The sequence below is a fragment of the Rhamphochromis longiceps genome, linkage group LG16 (genome assembly GCF_057381845.1).
Source record: "Rhamphochromis longiceps isolate RC_006_pf linkage group LG16, R_longiceps_female_GT1.1, whole genome shotgun sequence".
Lineage (NCBI taxonomy): Eukaryota > Metazoa > Chordata > Actinopteri > Cichliformes > Cichlidae > Rhamphochromis > Rhamphochromis longiceps.
In genome coordinates, this window is record NC_140572.1 from 29,398,772 (window position 1) to 29,415,415 (window position 16,644).

At 42.6% G+C, this 16,644-nt stretch overlaps 1 protein-coding gene across 4 annotated transcripts in view; it reads left to right on the forward strand.

Moving 5' to 3' along the window:
- The window catches only part of LOC146651371 (olfactory receptor 6F1-like), a 64,291-nt gene extending 47,647 nt beyond the window's left edge, over positions 1-16,644 (forward strand). Inside the window, exons 1-2 of one of the 4 annotated variants that reach the window (XM_085384747.1) lie at positions 7,004-10,526; positions 12,699-16,644. In XM_085384747.1, coding sequence (XP_085240873.1) covers positions 15,473-16,417 — 945 coding nt within the window. In that variant the 5' untranslated portion in view covers positions 7,004-10,526; positions 12,699-15,472 and the 3' untranslated portion in view covers positions 16,418-16,644. Of the gene's footprint in view, positions 1-7,003 lie in introns of those variants that run through there. The other 3 variants (XM_085384746.1, XM_085384748.1, XM_085384745.1) reach the window with 3 other exon arrangements.

Here is a 16,644-nt window from a genome sequence, read left to right on the forward strand (position 1 = left end):
ACAAATTGATATTTCATTTCTTTGCCTTGCTGTGTCTTGATGTTCAAGGTATATTAGCTGATATATGTGCAAGTTGATTAAACAGGTTTATTTCAAAGTGTTTTAGGTTTAAAGTAAACAAAATATTGTATGAAATATTCTGTTGTAAAGGGCTGGTTAGTGCAGGCATCCCTGTGTGTTACATCTCAGTTTATCACAAAGGTCAGTTAACAATGCTTAATCTTTCTTTTTTTCAATAAACACGTTACATGTATAAATATAAGGATCAGTGTTATTAGGTTGTATTTTTTCAGTAGTATTTATGTATTTATATAGGGTTTTTTATTATTATTTTGGAAAAATAGTAATAGTAATTGAACTGTTACCTACTTTTATTTGGCTTTTTTTTTGTTTTTAAATTTATATGTAAATTTCTCTCTGTACATTAATGACACCATAATTCTGAATTTTTAAAATCTGATCAAATATCCCCATTGCTTGACATACTGTAGTATTTACTACTTTAAAAATTAAAGTTTTGTTTAGCATATCAAGCATAAAATTGTGCTGTTGTTTTTTGAAGTTTTTCAATCCCATAGCATAAAAAAAACCCAACAAAAACCAATGCAATAATAGTATTTCAACAGTAACTCCCTTCTCTTCTACTCCTTCCTCGCCTTAACTAGGAAGGAGGCTCTCTCAGCTGGTGTGTTTCTCCTGGCTAACACCTTTCTGCCTTTTCTCCATCAATGTCCTGCTAACATCAAGACTCAAGTTGTGTGATATAAACATTCACAGAGTCTTGTATCTAAACTGGTTAATAATTAAACTTGCTTGTCCTGATGTTGACACCTTTAGAAAAAACATCAGTGCAAATGTAACACTTATTGTTTATCTGTGTCATTGGCTTTTTATAATTTGGACTTACATATATCTTATTAAAACATGTGCGAGGTCCAGAGAGGACAGGTTAATGTTTATGCAGACCTGTGTGCCCCACCTGATCTCTTTGATGACTTTCTTGTTTTTTCTTGATCCAGTGTACATGATATCTGGCTCTACACGTTTACCTCAAAGCCTCCAAAACTTCATCACTATTGAATTTCTCATCATCCCTCCAGTTATGAATCCTCTCATATATGGATTTAAACTCACCAAAATACGAAACAGGATATTGGGTTTATTTTATTTTAAAAGAACTTCAAAATTAAGACTTTCTTGTTCACCAAATAAAAATAGACCAAACTAAAATTTCAAAAATGTACATTATTATCTTGTACATGACAGCAAATGAAGGCATCATAACATTAACTATAAATGCACCAAGACAACCAAGTCTCAGTAAAAAGCATTATTGTTTACTTAAATTTGACCTTTAGACTATCAAAGATCTAGACAGCTTACACATATTTTACCTTTTAAAAATTATTGTTTTTTGTTTTTTACATTTTTTCAGATGTAAACTAAAATGCATTTCCACTTCTGGTTTTAGGTTTAATCCAGGTCATCTTATCGTTTGAACTTAAGGTGTCATAATGCCATATCTCTAACACGTTCCATTAAGATGTAAATTGGTCAATTTATTGTCATTTACAGTAAATAGGTTTATGTTTCTCAAGTAACAGACTCATATTTATATCCTTTTTTCAAGCATAAAATGTCTGAGTCTCATGAGTGACGTGTTTACTGTGGCTCAAAGCTTAGCCAGTTTTTCGGGTGCCTCTGTAGTCTCGCTCATTGTACACTTATATCACAAGGCTAATTCAGAAAATGTAAATCAAATCAAATCAAATCACTTTTATTGTCACATCACATGTGCAGGTACATTGGTACAGCACATGTGAGTGAAATTCTTGTGTGCGAGCTTCACAAGCAACAGAGTTGTGCAAAATACAATAATGTAAACAAGCAAAATACAAGAATGGCTACATCTGAAACTAATAAATATATGTACAATATATAATAGTATATGCATTTTTGGATGTGTATACTAAATATTTTTCTACGTGTGTGTGTGTGTGTGTACACATATTTTACAAATTAAATAGAGTAAACAATAAATACAATATATAAAAATATACAAAGTTGAGACATGTGCAAAACAGTGGCATTACTGTACAGTATGGAGTGCATAATGTTAAAGTTCCAGTAGTGAAGCTGAGGTGTCTATGACGTGTTCAGCAGTCTGATGGCCTGGTGGAAGAAGCTGTCTCTCAGTCTGCTGGTACGGGACCGGATGCTGCAGAACCTCCTTCCTGATGGAAGTAGTCTGAACAGTTTATGGCTGGGGTGACTGGAGTCCTTGATGATCCTCCCCGCTTTCCTCAGGCACCGCTTCCTGTAGATGTCTTGGAGGGAGGGAAGCTCACCTCCAATTATCCGTTCAGAGCACCGCACTACTCGCTGGAGAGCTTTGCAGTTGTAGGCGGTGCTGTTGCCATACCAGGTGGTGATGCATCCAGTGAGGATGCTCTCAATGGCACAGTGATAGAAGGTCCTGAGGATGTGGGGGCTCATGCCGAATCTTTTCAGTCTCCTGAGAAAGAAGAGGCGCTGCTGCGCCTTCTTCACTGTTTTGTTTGTGTGTACTGACCACGTAAGATCCTCAGCCAGATGTACACCAAGGAACCGGAAGCTGCTCACTCTCTCCACAGCAGCGCCGTTGATGGTGATGGGGGTGTGTACTTCTCTGCACCTCCGGAAGTCCACTATCAACTCCTTTGTCTTTGCGACGTTGAGGGTGAGATGGTTGTCTTGACACCAGTGGGTCAGGGCGCTGACCTCCTCCCTGTAAGCCGTCTCATCACCATTGGTGATAAGACCCACCACTGTAGTGTCGTCCGCAAACTTCACAATGATGTTGGAGTTGTTAGTGGCTGTGCAGTCGTAGGTGTAGAGTGAGTACAGGAGAGGGCTCAGTACACACCCCTGTGGAGCACCAGTGTTCAGTGTGACGGGGGATGAGGTGATGCTGCCCAGTCTGACCACTTGGCGTCTGTCAGACAGGAAGCTAAGGATCCAGCTGCAGAGGGAGCTACTCAGTCCTAGATCCTGCAGTTTCCTGTCCAGCTTCGAGGGAACGATGGTATTGAATGCTGAGCTGTAATCTACAAACAGCATTCTCACATACGTGTCTCTCTTCTCCAGGTGTGACAGGGCAGTGTGTAGTGTCAGGGCTATGGCATCATCAGTGGACCGGTTGTGGCGGTATGCAAACTGTAGAGGGTCCAGTGAGTCGGGTAGTGCAGAGCAGATGAAGTCCCTGACCAGCTTCTCGAAGCATTTGCTCACGATGGGGGTCAGGGCTACAGGTCGCCAGTCGTTCAGTGAGGAGATGGTGGAGGATTTGGGTACAGGGACGACGGTGGCCATTTTGAAGCAGGCTGGGACTACAGACAGAGAGAGGGAAAGGTTGAAGATGTGCGTGAACACTCCAGCCAGCTGAGCCGCGCATGACTTGAGGACGCGGCCGGGAATCCCGTCCGGACCTGTAGCTTTGCGTGCATTCACCTTCCTGAAGCACTTCCGCACATCCTCCTCAGACACAGTGTGCGCACTGATGTCATCCGTGGTGCGCACACTGTCCGGTCTCATGGTGTTCGCTGTGTCGAATCTAGCGTAGAATACGTTTAGATCCTCACACAGAGAGGCCGTGGTCTGCGGTGTGCTGGTTTTCCCTCTAAAGTCTGTGATCGTGTTTAGTCTCTGCCACATACTCCGAGAGTTGTCAAACTGTTGCTCCACCCTGTCCCTGTACTCACGTTTGGCTGCTTTGATCGTCTTCCGGAGTTGGTAATGTGCGTGTTTGTAGTCCGATGTGTTCGCGGAGGCAAAGGCGGTGCTCCGTGCCGTGCGAACATCTCCGTTAATCCAGGGTTTTTGATTTGGGAAGGATTTAACTGTTCTGGATGGGACGACATCTTCCACGCATTTCCTGATAAATCCGCAGACTGAGTCTGTGTACTCATCAATGTCCCTAGCAGCCACGTGAAACATTTCCCAGTCCGCGTGATCAAAACAGTCCCGCAGCGCAGACTCTGATTGGTCCGTCCAACAGTGCACCGCCCTCCGGGTTGGAGCTTCCTGTTTCAGCTTCTGCCTGTAGGCGGGCAGGAGCAGGATGGAGCGGTGATCTGATTGGCCGAATGGGGCGTGGGGGAGGGCTTTGTACGCATCCCGGAAAGAGGTGTAGCAGTGGTCAAGTAGCTGGTCTCCATGAGTGTTAAAATGGATGTGTTGGTGGAGTTTGGGTGAGACTTTCTTCAGGTTTCCCTTATTAAAGTCTCCGGCTGTGATAAACGCTGCCTCTGGGTGTGCGGTTTCCTCGCTGCTGATCGCGCTGTACAGTTCCCTGAGTGCTCGGTCAGTGTCGGCTTGTGGGGGAATGTAAACAGGCGTAATAATCACTGCTGTAAATTCCCTCGGTAGCCAGAATGGCCGGCACTTAATCATCAGGTACTCCAGGTCCGGTGAGCAGAAGGATTTGACCGGGTGCACGTTCGCATAATCACACCAGCTGTTGTTGATCATGAAACATACACCACCGCCTCTGCTTTTCCCAGTAAGATCCTGTGACCTGTCCGTGCGATGCACGGAGAACCCCGGTAGTTGTATTGCGGAGTCCGGTACCTTGTCCGATAGCCAGGTTTCTGTGAGGCAGATCACGCAGCAGTCCCGCATATCTCGCTGGAATGAGATCCGTGCCCGAAGCTCGCACAGCTTGTTCTCCAGAGACTGCACATTAGCCAGTAATAAACTGGGTAACGGTGGTCTGTTAGTGCGCCGTCTCAGTCGAACCAGAACGCCAGATCTTCTCCCTCTGCGTCGGCGTTTGCGGCCTCCAGGGCCAGAGAACAAAGGCGTCTCAGGTGAGATGAATGGGGGGTCTGCAAACGGAGCGTCCGTGTTGCAAAACTTGAACTACGGAAAGTTATAAGAAAGACCGTCTTTTATGTCCAGTAAGGTTTGTCGGTCGTACACAAGGAGACATGTGCTACTCGCGAAAAAATGAAGGAAAAGTAAAATTAAACACAGAAAAAAGCTGTTGCTTGGGGGAGCTCGCGACGAGGCTGCCATACTCGGCGCCATCTTGACTCAAAAAAAAAAAAAAAAAAAACCTGACATGATGTCTATATTTAACAGAATATCAGTTTCACAGTTTGCAAATTAATTCAAAGACAGGGGAAGAAAGAAGTGATTGCTTAGTAGGTTATAGATTCATGCTGCTTTAAAACTACCTTTTTTCCACAGAGCTGCTGTTAAAAAATAAAGGCCTGACAGTCAAGGCTGGACTGGGACAAAAAATCGGCCCGGGCATTTTGACTAGAGACCGGCCCACCAGGATAAAGATTGAAAATGTGACGTCATTCAGGGGTAAAACCGCAAAGGATTCTGGGAACTTGTGGCAAGAGGTACTAGCGCACGCAGGCTTTCAATTGAACTCAGTTACACAGCGATAAAAAGAAACACAAAAAATGGCAAGAAGCTGTTGTATTATTAACTGCAATAGCCGGTCGCATGACAGCCACGGGAAGCCGATCGTTTTTGGTTTTTTTTATCGGATTACATCGTTGAAGAGAAATTTTTTAAGCCATGTTTCCGAAGTAAGAGCCGACGGATGGTCTGGATATACCAAATATAACATCCCAGAACACTCCAGCTCACATGTTAGTCTGCTCCAAGCATTCCCACAAAGGTCAGAGTTTTGTAGTAGTTAATACGTCATTTTTCTTAACATAATTGGTGATATAGGTTACAAGCAAGTCTGGCGCTGAACAGAAATTGTCGCTCTATGCTCCTTTATTTATTGTGCATAAATAGTGAATTGTCCTGACACAATATTGCGTTTCGCTTCTGTTATTATGGTACATTGACAAAAACATATACTTTTATTCACAGGATAAAAAAGTTGTTTTGTATCACTAACTGTCCAGTGCGATTACAGCATACAATATTATTGCCACTACTAATTAATTACCGTTGAGCTCAAAGGTTATATTAATAAACGGTTAACGAATGTGTATTAATGACGACGATTTGTGAGACTGGTAAACTTACCTTTGTTCGTACGATGGTCTGTCGTTCTACACGGTGCGTTTCAAGGCCCTGTACCCATCCATCGGTAAACTGTACCTGGGCTTGTTGCAGTGACATGAAGTTACTAAACTTCATGAGTGTATGCACTCACTCCAAGAACCGTATAATTATAAATCTGCGCGTGGTGAAAGTTGGGCAGCACGCTAACGTATTTTGTCCCTCTGCGTGCTCGTAAGGGTCTGACCCTTTCACTCCTTTGATTTTTTCCTCGTATCTTTTCTTTGTCTTTTCGTCGAGTCTGTCTTTGTACGGACCGGCATTGTTCTCCTTTTGTTTTGTACATTCCTTTTTTGTGCGGCAAAGAAAAAACAAGAAGGTATTGGAACCGGAGAATGAACGTTTTGCGGTGCTGCAAATGCTTGCATTTGATGCGGTACTTGGATTGTTTTGCCACTAATTCCCGGCATGCAATGCGCGAAAATCACGTGATTGCTAAACAAGGGGGCGGGTGCATTCGGCCTCCTCGGCTGTAATTGGTCCAGCCCAGAGTCGATCATGACCAATTGGCCAATCCAACACCTTTCATTATATATACCCTTCCTAAAAAAAAAAAATCGCGAGCGGCCCACCGGGCAAGTGCCCGGTATGCCCAATGGCCAGTCCAGCTATGCTGACAGTACTATATACACAGCAAGTGTGTTTTTGTTTATGAGTTGGCACCACAGATTGTGCAAGGTTCATGTTAGCACAGAATTCTGGGCCCTATGTATAAACAGTCTCTATATATGTGACACAATGTGATGTGTGGAAGGAAGAGAGGACTCAAACTCAGGACTCGCAGGCTGGTGAAGGATGTGGATGATGTTTGTTGTGAAGCCAGGATGAACAGAACATGAGAAGACGGACTGAATATACCAATTGAATAAATGAATGAAGGAGTGAGGGAGTGAATTAATAAATTAATGGTTGGCTGGCTGACCGGTGTAGGAGTGTTTAGCTTATTTTAGAGTTTAGAAATGTGTTAACATAGAATGTAGTACTATTGTAGAGATACTGACACTGCCGTCAATATAATAAAGGCCTCACTGTGTCGTGAACTTAGGAGTAGATTGTAGGAGACCCCTCCCCCACTTGAACTGTGAAAGTAAAACAGAGAGGAGTGAATGCTGAGTGGAAATTCCCCAGAGAATGTTTGGGTGCGGGTCTCAACATTTGTAACTGGATAACTGTGGTCTGGAAGGGACATGGTTTTATGACCTAGGGAGTCACCTACACCCACAGTGTTTTAACTGTCACGCACACACATCCACACGCACACTCACTCATGTGCACTCACACATCCACACGCACACTCACTCATGTGCACTCACACATACACACAGGTATGCGTACACAGTCACACACGAGCACTCACATAGACACGTGGGAACGCGCACATGTAGGCATTCATGTGCTCGTGCACATAGACACAGACACAGAGTTTGCAGCACACCGTGGGGGGTTTTATGATAGGGTCGCCCCTACAAAACTGTGTTTCACAGACAAAGGAGTGAAGATTTTTTGCAGAGGGACACACGGGCCTCGTCTTCCCTTCTAGAAGTGCATGCTTAAATGAAGATGAATAAAGATGAATAAAGGTTTTGTAAAATGACTACTGAGTTCCGGTGGCGTCTCTGGAAGTTTCGATGAATAAAAGAACTGGGGTAAAACTAATTTCGTAACAGTTTTGGTGCCGAAACCCGGGATTCGTTCGAGGCCCAGAGAGGATGAATTGGCAGAGCTGAGATCGTGAAACGAGGCGAACAGGTAAGCACGACCTAATTATTTTCGAACCGTGCATATTGTCCATCCATCCATCCATCCATTCGCTTATCCTTTTCAGGGTCGCGGGGGGCGCTGGAGCCTATCCCAGCTGTCATAGGGTGAAAGGCGGGGTACACCCTGGACAGGTCGCCAGTCTGTCGCAGGGCTAACACATAGGGACAGACAACCATTCACACTCACATTCACTCGCACATTCACACCTAATGGCAATTTGGATTATCCAATTAACCTATCCCCACAAGCTGCATGTCTTTGGACGGTGGGAGGAAGCCGGAGTACCCGGAGAGAACCCACGCAAACACGGGGAGAACATGCAAACTCCACACAGAAAGACCCCGGCCTGATGGTGGAATTGAACTCAGGACCTTCTTGCTGTGCGGCAACAGTGCTAACCACCGTGCCACCGTGCTGCCCTGTGCATATTGTTTAAAGCCTAAATTATCTGTTCGCTAAGTTGAATGTATCTCAGTGTAAATAATAGCATCGGTGTTTCATCCGTGGCGGTGTGTGATCCGTCTTTAGTTATTAGGAAAAAGTGGCAGTGTGTGATCCGTCCCCGTGCGTTAAAGCAGGAAACTTGTGTTACTATTAGTTAGAAAGCGGGGCTGAAAGGTCTCGTCGCCAGCTGAGGGCTGTGTGTGTCACGGGTTTGGTTACCCCACCTAGTCTCGGACGCGGGGCTAGGACCTGTAGGCAGGAGATCCAGGGTGGTGACCTGGGGATTCGTGGCTCCTTAAATAACTAAGTCGGGGAGAGTTCCCTGTCACAGTCTGAAGTATGCATAAAAGCAGGATCGGTTGCTTTCGCCGGTTAGATTCCGAGCTGAGTGTAACCAGTGCCTGATGCAGAAGGAGGACGGTGTAGTGTGTGTGAAAGTGCCGTTAGAGTCGGCGTCTTGTCTGAAGTACGGGAGTCAATTAAAGTAACAAAAAGAATTTGTGTCTAAAAGTGTGTATGGTGTGCAGAAATTGCGGCAGGAGACCGTGTCGCGAATTGTTGCAAACTGTGAAGTCAATTGGGGGTTTTAATTTGGTTTTATTTTTATGGGGAAGAGAAACTGCGGTATCCAGTCTGTGGCGCATTTTGAATAATTCGTGAGGAAAATGTGGCGCGATCTGAAGATCGTGAGCCTAAATTATCCTAGTTAGGTTGAGGTGTATAAGAGTGGACGGCACCCGCTCTTTTTTCTGATTAGGGCGTTGTCCTGAATCAGCAGAAGTGTCTCGCAGAAAGTTTGAATGGGACTGCTAGAAGCATGAGGTGTGTGTGAGCCAGCCTCGAGGGGCGGGTTCACAGGTAGAACGAACGGAGAGTAAAATGTGCGTGTGTGTGAGAGAGAAAGAAAAGGTGAGGGCTAGTGACCAGCCTGTGAGTGTGTGTGAATTGATGACAAAGAGGGAGACAAAGTACATTAGTTGATTTTTTGTGAAATAATAAATAGTCAAGAAATCATAGTGATCAAATAGGAGAAAAATGAACTAAAGTAAATAAAAAATAAACAGTGGATTAGTGTTAAAGTAATGATAAATAAATTGATAAAATTAACAGTGCCATTTAAAGGTGATCAAGTACTCAAGGATGAATGGAGAATTTGATTGTTGACGGTATGAGAGCTGTTGGGGTGAAAGGAAAATGAGGTTGGAGGAGTGAGTTAACAGGTTAATGTGTGGGTGTAAAACAATGGGGTAATAAAAAAAGAGAAAGAAAATCGTGAAAACAAAGAAAATAAAAAGTGTGGAAGTGTGAGTGGGAAATTGTCTCCAACTGGGGGAAGCAGTGACACTACAGGTCACCTTCTTCCCCTGCTGGACACAAAAGAAAACATAATTTGGAGTGTTGTGGATGAAAATAATTAACAGCAACATCAAGAAGGTTTTTGTGTTTGCGGTTAAGACCAAATAAAAATTTCATTTTTGGGGTTTAAAGTCAGTAGAGTTCAAAACAAAATAAGTAGAGATGTGTTGCTTTAGGAGTGATGAAAACATATGCAGTCACAGTGAATAATGAAAGTCTCTCAGTCTGTCGATTACAGGTGGGGAACGGACCTGGATCAATTCTCCATGGGCAGCAGTCGGAAGAAAATTATAGGTTAAAATTATTAGAAAAAAAATAGAAACACCCAGCCAGAATTTTTGGCTGAATTGTTTTGTAGCTTCCCGTTCTCATCCTGAACGAGCAAGCTCCAGGGAAGCTAATCTCTCCCTGAAGACACAGAGTGCAGTTTCAGAAGCACGAGCATGAACATCAACAGTGGACAGGAGTCCAAGAGACAATACCAGAGTTCTGAGCAGAGAGTTCCAGCAGCACTATGGGCAAACGGCATCAGAAAGAGAAGACCCACCATCTAGATTGGATGGAGATGCGTTTCCAGCAAGCTGCAACCTCACTGTGTGTGAAGGACTTTTGAGAAGACTGTCTGAGTTTGACATTTGCCATGTTTGGAGTGAGATGGCAATGAAAGGGATAGTGGGACAAAGAGATACACGGGACAAAGCTGAAGAAAACTGACTGCCATTGGACTGAAAAGTGGGAGAGAAGAAAAGGAGCAGAAGAGGGCTGAGGCTGCGGTTTTAGTGTGGGGAATCAAATTGGGTTAAAGCATCCGGGGAGACAAGCGACTGCCTGGAAGTGGAGGATTGACACAGTGTCCAGACCACCACAAAAGGGGGAGGAAGACAAACACTGAGGTATGCAAGTGTACTGTTAGAAAAATGGAAAGGTGACACCACACATGCAGATAATATGCACCAGAGATAACAAAAAATCATACACAAAGTGTTACACATTAAAAGATGGTATTTGTAGAAGGGGTTGACAACACTCAGCGTGGTTGCCTATGGTAACCTGCAAGCATTTGGGGTTTAGCTGTGCCTGCCTATGATAGAGTTTTTCATTTAGATGTTTCTGAAACAAAATTTGGAGTGAACGGAGTTTTGTTTCAGAAAAAAGGGGAAAGGTACATAAAAGGATACATAAAAACAGAAAATGTATTAACCCGACTAACACACAGACACACACACACGTAATGAAGATCAAACACAATTTTAAGTAGGTGACACTGTTACCGTCATCCTGTCTGGTTTATTGAGTGGGTTGAGAACTGATACATAGATGACTGAATTTGTATTATTTTGGGGAACATGATAGCAGGGGTGAACAGAATCCTGCAGCCAGAGTTTAAATGAGTGAAACTAGCAGATTTTTTGGGGGGTTTTTTGTTTTGTTTTGTTTTTGTTTCTGAAGTATGGGGAAGGTTTTACCATGGCACCATGTTTTAGATTTGGTGTTTTCTCACCTATAAGAGAAAGAATATTCTGTGACAAGTCTTAAGACCGGGCTTCTGTATTTTTTATTTTCTTTTGTTTTTCAGTTTTATTTGTCATTTTTCAGTTTATTTTTATTTTTTGAACAGTGCACTGATTTCTGTTTGTGAATCTCTTTTCTTTAAGCAGATCTGCATGTCGAGAATTAAAAGTGCTACACGTCGTCGAGAAAATTGTTGCAAGTGAGTTTCTCCACATTAAAATGGGCTCTGGAGAAAGCCACTTATTTGGGACAATTAGAAAATGAGAGTCCCTGCCTAAAAAGGATTCAGCGTAGTAATCCGATCTAAAGTTCTTTTCTTTTGAAATGACGTCATTTTGCTGAGAGTGGAAACTAAATGCGACGATAGGTTCCACTATCAGCAAAGAAAGAAAGAATGGATGAATGAATGAATGGAAATAAAAACAAACTGACTGACTGGTAAAATCTGACAAGACTTGACCACGACTCAAGGTTAACCTCCACCTAGACAGGATAAAAGGGTGGATAAATTTATCTGTTTCCTTTTACAGGAGCAGAAAGATGACAGCAACATCTGAGGTTGTGTGACGGTTTAACCTTTTAAATTTTCTATGTTTGTGAATCTACCAGGGGTGTGTTGCTCACAGAAGTTACTGTGAGAAAGTGTGTACACACCTGCGCAGCGCTAACATTTGCATTCTCTTTTCTACAGCATTACAGTTCTTCATGTGATTTGATGATGTGATTTCTAACAGAACAATTGGTGGATGTTTGTTTCTCTACTACAGGTTATGAGTTGGTGATGCTGTTACACTGTGTTGTTGGGAAAATGTTGAAAGTTACTTTGACGATGTGAATAATGTGAGAAATTTCCTGTGTTGAAACCAGTGTCATTCTTTTTACAGCAGGCTTAATTTTATGGCCTTTTACAGCACCTCTGGAATGTGGATGGCCGACGCCTGCCCACCACACGATCCATGTGTGTTGCTAATGTTTGTTTTTTCTTTAAGAGTGCATGTGGAGGATTCAGCAGAAGCGGACAAGTGACATGAGAAAAACAAATAAGGGATGCAGTGTTTATGGAATAGTTGAATATGGGCTCATTAGCCTGCCACTATTGAACTCATAGTGATAAAATGGGTGGAGTGACATTGTTTAAGGAAAGTCACAGATTAAATTATGGAATAAATTGGGATGATTCATGATTTGGGACAAATTATGGTAATAATAGTGATTTAATGATTGGAGAAAACCTGCACATGATACTTGTCTGTTATGCTGAGTACTTTATCACTCTTATGATCTATAGTTGGTTGCAAATGTGAAGTTTGATTTAACAGATTTGTCTTCCAGGTTATAGGCTCCAGGTGGAGCTGGGAATTAAACAAGCTTAACATGTGACCGCTGGTTAATGTTTTTACACAGGGTTACAGGTTGGAGTATGGCTGCTCCAAGTGGGAAACCCTGGAGATTGTTTTAGAGAGAATGTGCAACATTCTTGTGCATGTCTCATTGGGGAGTTGACACATGGTGAAAGCCATGAGGCAAGAGGAGTGTTATTTTTTCATCTGTAGATGTCGTGAGGTGCCATGACGAGAAGGAGTGGCTGAGAGGATCGTCCAAAAGATGGGAGCTGAGGCCAGGAGAGAGGCTTCAGGAGGATCAGAGATCATCTTCAGCACAGCAGACATCACACAGAGAGCTGTGCTGCTGAGCTTCCAGGAGATCAAGAGGAGACTTCCCACAGCAAGATTTTAAATAAAATGAAAGATTCAATGTTGACGCTGAGGAAGACAACTAAGGTGTATGACGTGCTCTGCCTTAAATCTTCAGCAGCGTTGGAACATGAGAACCTGAGGGATGGAGAGAGCGTGCCAAGCTCTAAAAGTGACAGCGCAGAGGAACTCCAGCGATGGAATTGTGATTCTGTGTGAGGCACAAATACTAGGAGACTGGGAAATAGTTGACACCACTTTTCCCAAGGATGAAGATCACCTAAAGTGTGTCACTTTGCCATGCAGATTTGATGCTCTGCAGAGAAGCCTTCTGTGAGGGAGAGATGTAAACAGACGAGCCTTTTATCTACATTTAATTTATGTCAACTTCTCTAGGCTGGTTGAGGCGGAATTGGAGAGAAACGGTAGTGTTAGGTGTGACTGTGGTTATTGTAACTATGATTTTTTTTTTTATAAGTGAATTGCCCAGAGACAGACCTGAATCCATTCCAGCGACTCCAACGTCACAGGCCACGGTGAAGCAAACCAAACGTAGTGAAACAGGTAAATCAGATGAGTGTTTTGATTATTATGGCGGTATAGAGTTGGACTACGTTAAAGGGTCCACAATCTCGTATACATTTGATCTTTGTGCTGTCATTAAATGCAAGTGCTTGCTGAACAGTTGAGTCCAACATCTTTAATGGCAGTACAAAATCGGATGGCGTTAGATATGTTGTTGGGAGAAAAAGGGGGCGTTTGTGCGATGTTTGGGGATATGTATTGTACTTTCATTCCAAATAACACAGTTCCCGACGGCTCTGTGACCCGAGTTCTGGAAGGCCTAAAGATTTTGTCCACCGCAATGTATGAGCATTCGGGATTAGATGACCCGCTGGAAGCGTGGATGACCTCTGTCTTTGGGCAATGGAAAGATTTCATTATGTCAATTATGGTTTCTTTGTCTGTTTTTATTGCAGTATTAGTGACGTGTGGGTGTTGTGTGCTTTGTATCAGAGCCTTGTTCGTAAGACTCATCAATCGTGCTGTGGGAGAATCTGATACAAAGGCAGACACCATGATGCCACTTTTGGGAAATGGGGAGTCACAGTATGAAAACATTATGGTGAGAGATTTAGTTTAGTTTTATCTGCCATATGGCAGGTAAAAAGGGGGATTTGTAGGAGTGTTTAGCTTATTTTAGAGTTTAGAAATGTGTTAACATAGAATGTAGAACTATTGTAGAGATACTGACACTGCCGTCAATATAATAAAGGCCTCACTGTGTCGTGAACTTAGGAGTAGATTGTAGGAGACCCCTCCCCCACTTCAACTGTGAAAGTAAAACAGAGAGGAGTTAATGCTGAGTGGAAATTCCCCAGAGAATGTTTAGGTGGGGGTCTCAACATTTGTAACTGGATAACTGTGGTCTGGAAGGGACATGGTTTTATGACCTAGGGAGTCACCTACACCCACAGTGTTTTAACTGTCACGCACACACATCCACATGCACACTCACTCATGTGCACTCAGACATCCACGCGCACACTCACTCATGTGCACTCACACATACACACAGGTATGCGTACACAGTCACACACGAGCACTCACATAGACACGTGGGAACGCGCACATGTAGGCATTCATGTGCTCGTGCACATAGACAAAGACACAGAGTTTGCAGCACACCGTGGGGGGTTTTATGATAGGGTCGCCCCTACAAAACTGTGTTTCACAGACAAAGGAGTGAAGATTTCTTGCAGAGGGACACACGGGCCTCGTCTTCCCTTCTAGAAATGCATGCTTGAAGATGAATAAAGATGAATAAAGGTTTTGTGAAATGACTACTGAGTTCCGGTGGCGTCTCTGGAAGTTTCGATTAATAAAAGAAACGGGGTAAAACTGATTTCATAACACTGGATGGACTGAACTGAAAACACACATGAGGAATGGACGGAATGACAAGACTGGGAACTGAGGGCTTAAATACACAGTGTGGAGTTGTGATATGATGTGATAACATTAGGTTGCTGCATTATAATTTGAATGTATAATATTGTTGTCAGGCCTCTGTGTAACTGTAGGAGAAAAATAGTTTGATAGAAACAGCATTAGAATAGAATAGAATAATCCTTTAATTGTCCCACAAGGGGAAATTTGGTTGTAACAGCAGCCAGAAAGACACATATAGAAACAAACAGGACACAGAACAGAAACATACACTCATCCCTGCTGGACAACATCTCCCACCCCATGCAGGAGACTGTGACAGCACTGAGCAGCTCCTTCAGTGGCAGGCTGCGGCACACACGGTGTGGGACGGAGAGATTTCGCAGGTCTTTCCTCCTCACTGCTGTCAGACTCCACAACAAAGACTTTAACTGATCAAACACACACATCCACACACACTGAGTGCAATACTCTTTTTCTGACAAAGTTGTATTTTTACTCAGTTGTATAAAGCATTTGCATTCTATTTCTATCCTATTGTATATTTTATTCTATTTATTGTACTGTATATAGTATTTTATTTTATTCTATAATTAATGGGAGGTGAAGAGGGACAGCAGACATTAGTCAGGTACAGACGCAGCAGCTCAGTGCTCTGTTATGTTGTTATTTTAAAAAGGTAGATGTGCCCTCTGATCATGGATAATCAGTCTAATGAAAGAAGTTTCATTCTGTCAGGATTTAATGAGACGATGAATTTCACAGTACCCCTCTTCTCAGTTACTTTACTGTATTACTGTGTGATTTTGTTCTTCAATATTTCTCTTGTGCTGCTCATTGTCTTCGATGAAAGCCTCCATGAACCTATGTACATTTTACTGAGTAGCCTTTGCATTAATGCCCTTTATGGAACCACAGGTTTCTACCCAAAATTCCTTTCAGATTTACTGTCATCTTCTCACAGAATCTCCTATGAAGGGTGCCTTTTACAAGGTTTTGTCATGTATTCATTTGCTTGTTGTGATTTGTCTATTTTAACTGTCATGGCCTTTGACAGGTATATGGCTATATGTCGACCTCTGCACTACCACTCTTTCATGACTAAGAGGAGGCTTTCACAGCTGGTGTGTTTCTCCTGGCTGACACCTTTCTGTGTTTTTGCCATTAATGTCCTGCTTACAGCAAGACTCAAGTTATGTGGTATAAACATTCAGAGAGCCTTGTGTCTAAACTGGTTAATTGTTCAACTTGCTTGTCCTGAAGCTGACACTTTTTCAAATAACATCAGTGCATATGTGATAATTGTCATTTATCTGTCTCATTGGCTTTTCATAATTTGGACTTACATATATATTATTAAAACATGTGTGAGGTCCAGAGAGGACAGAGTAAAGTTTACGCAGACCTGTGTGCCCCATCTGACTTCTGTGATCATAAATGCCACTATACTGGCTTTTGATGCGATGTACTTGCGCTTTGGCTCCAGAGATTTATCCCAAAGCCTCAAAAACTTCATCGCTCTTGAATTTCTCATCATCCCTCCAGTTATGAATCCTCTCATGTATGGATTTAAACTCACCAAAATACGAAACAGAATCTTGAGTTTAATTTATTTGAAAGGGAAATGATTTCCATTAAGGTTAGATTTCCTTTTTTAAAATAATTCAAAAATATTCAAAACAGATGCAGCAATATAAATACAAGTCTTTCTGAAGGCACTTGATTCAGAAACATTTAGTCATGTTTGCCTTGTCTAAGGCAAACATATATTTGGACTAGACTAATTTTACTAATATTCTTTGTTATATTTGTCATAATATGACACATATTTGTCATATATGACATATTTGCTCAA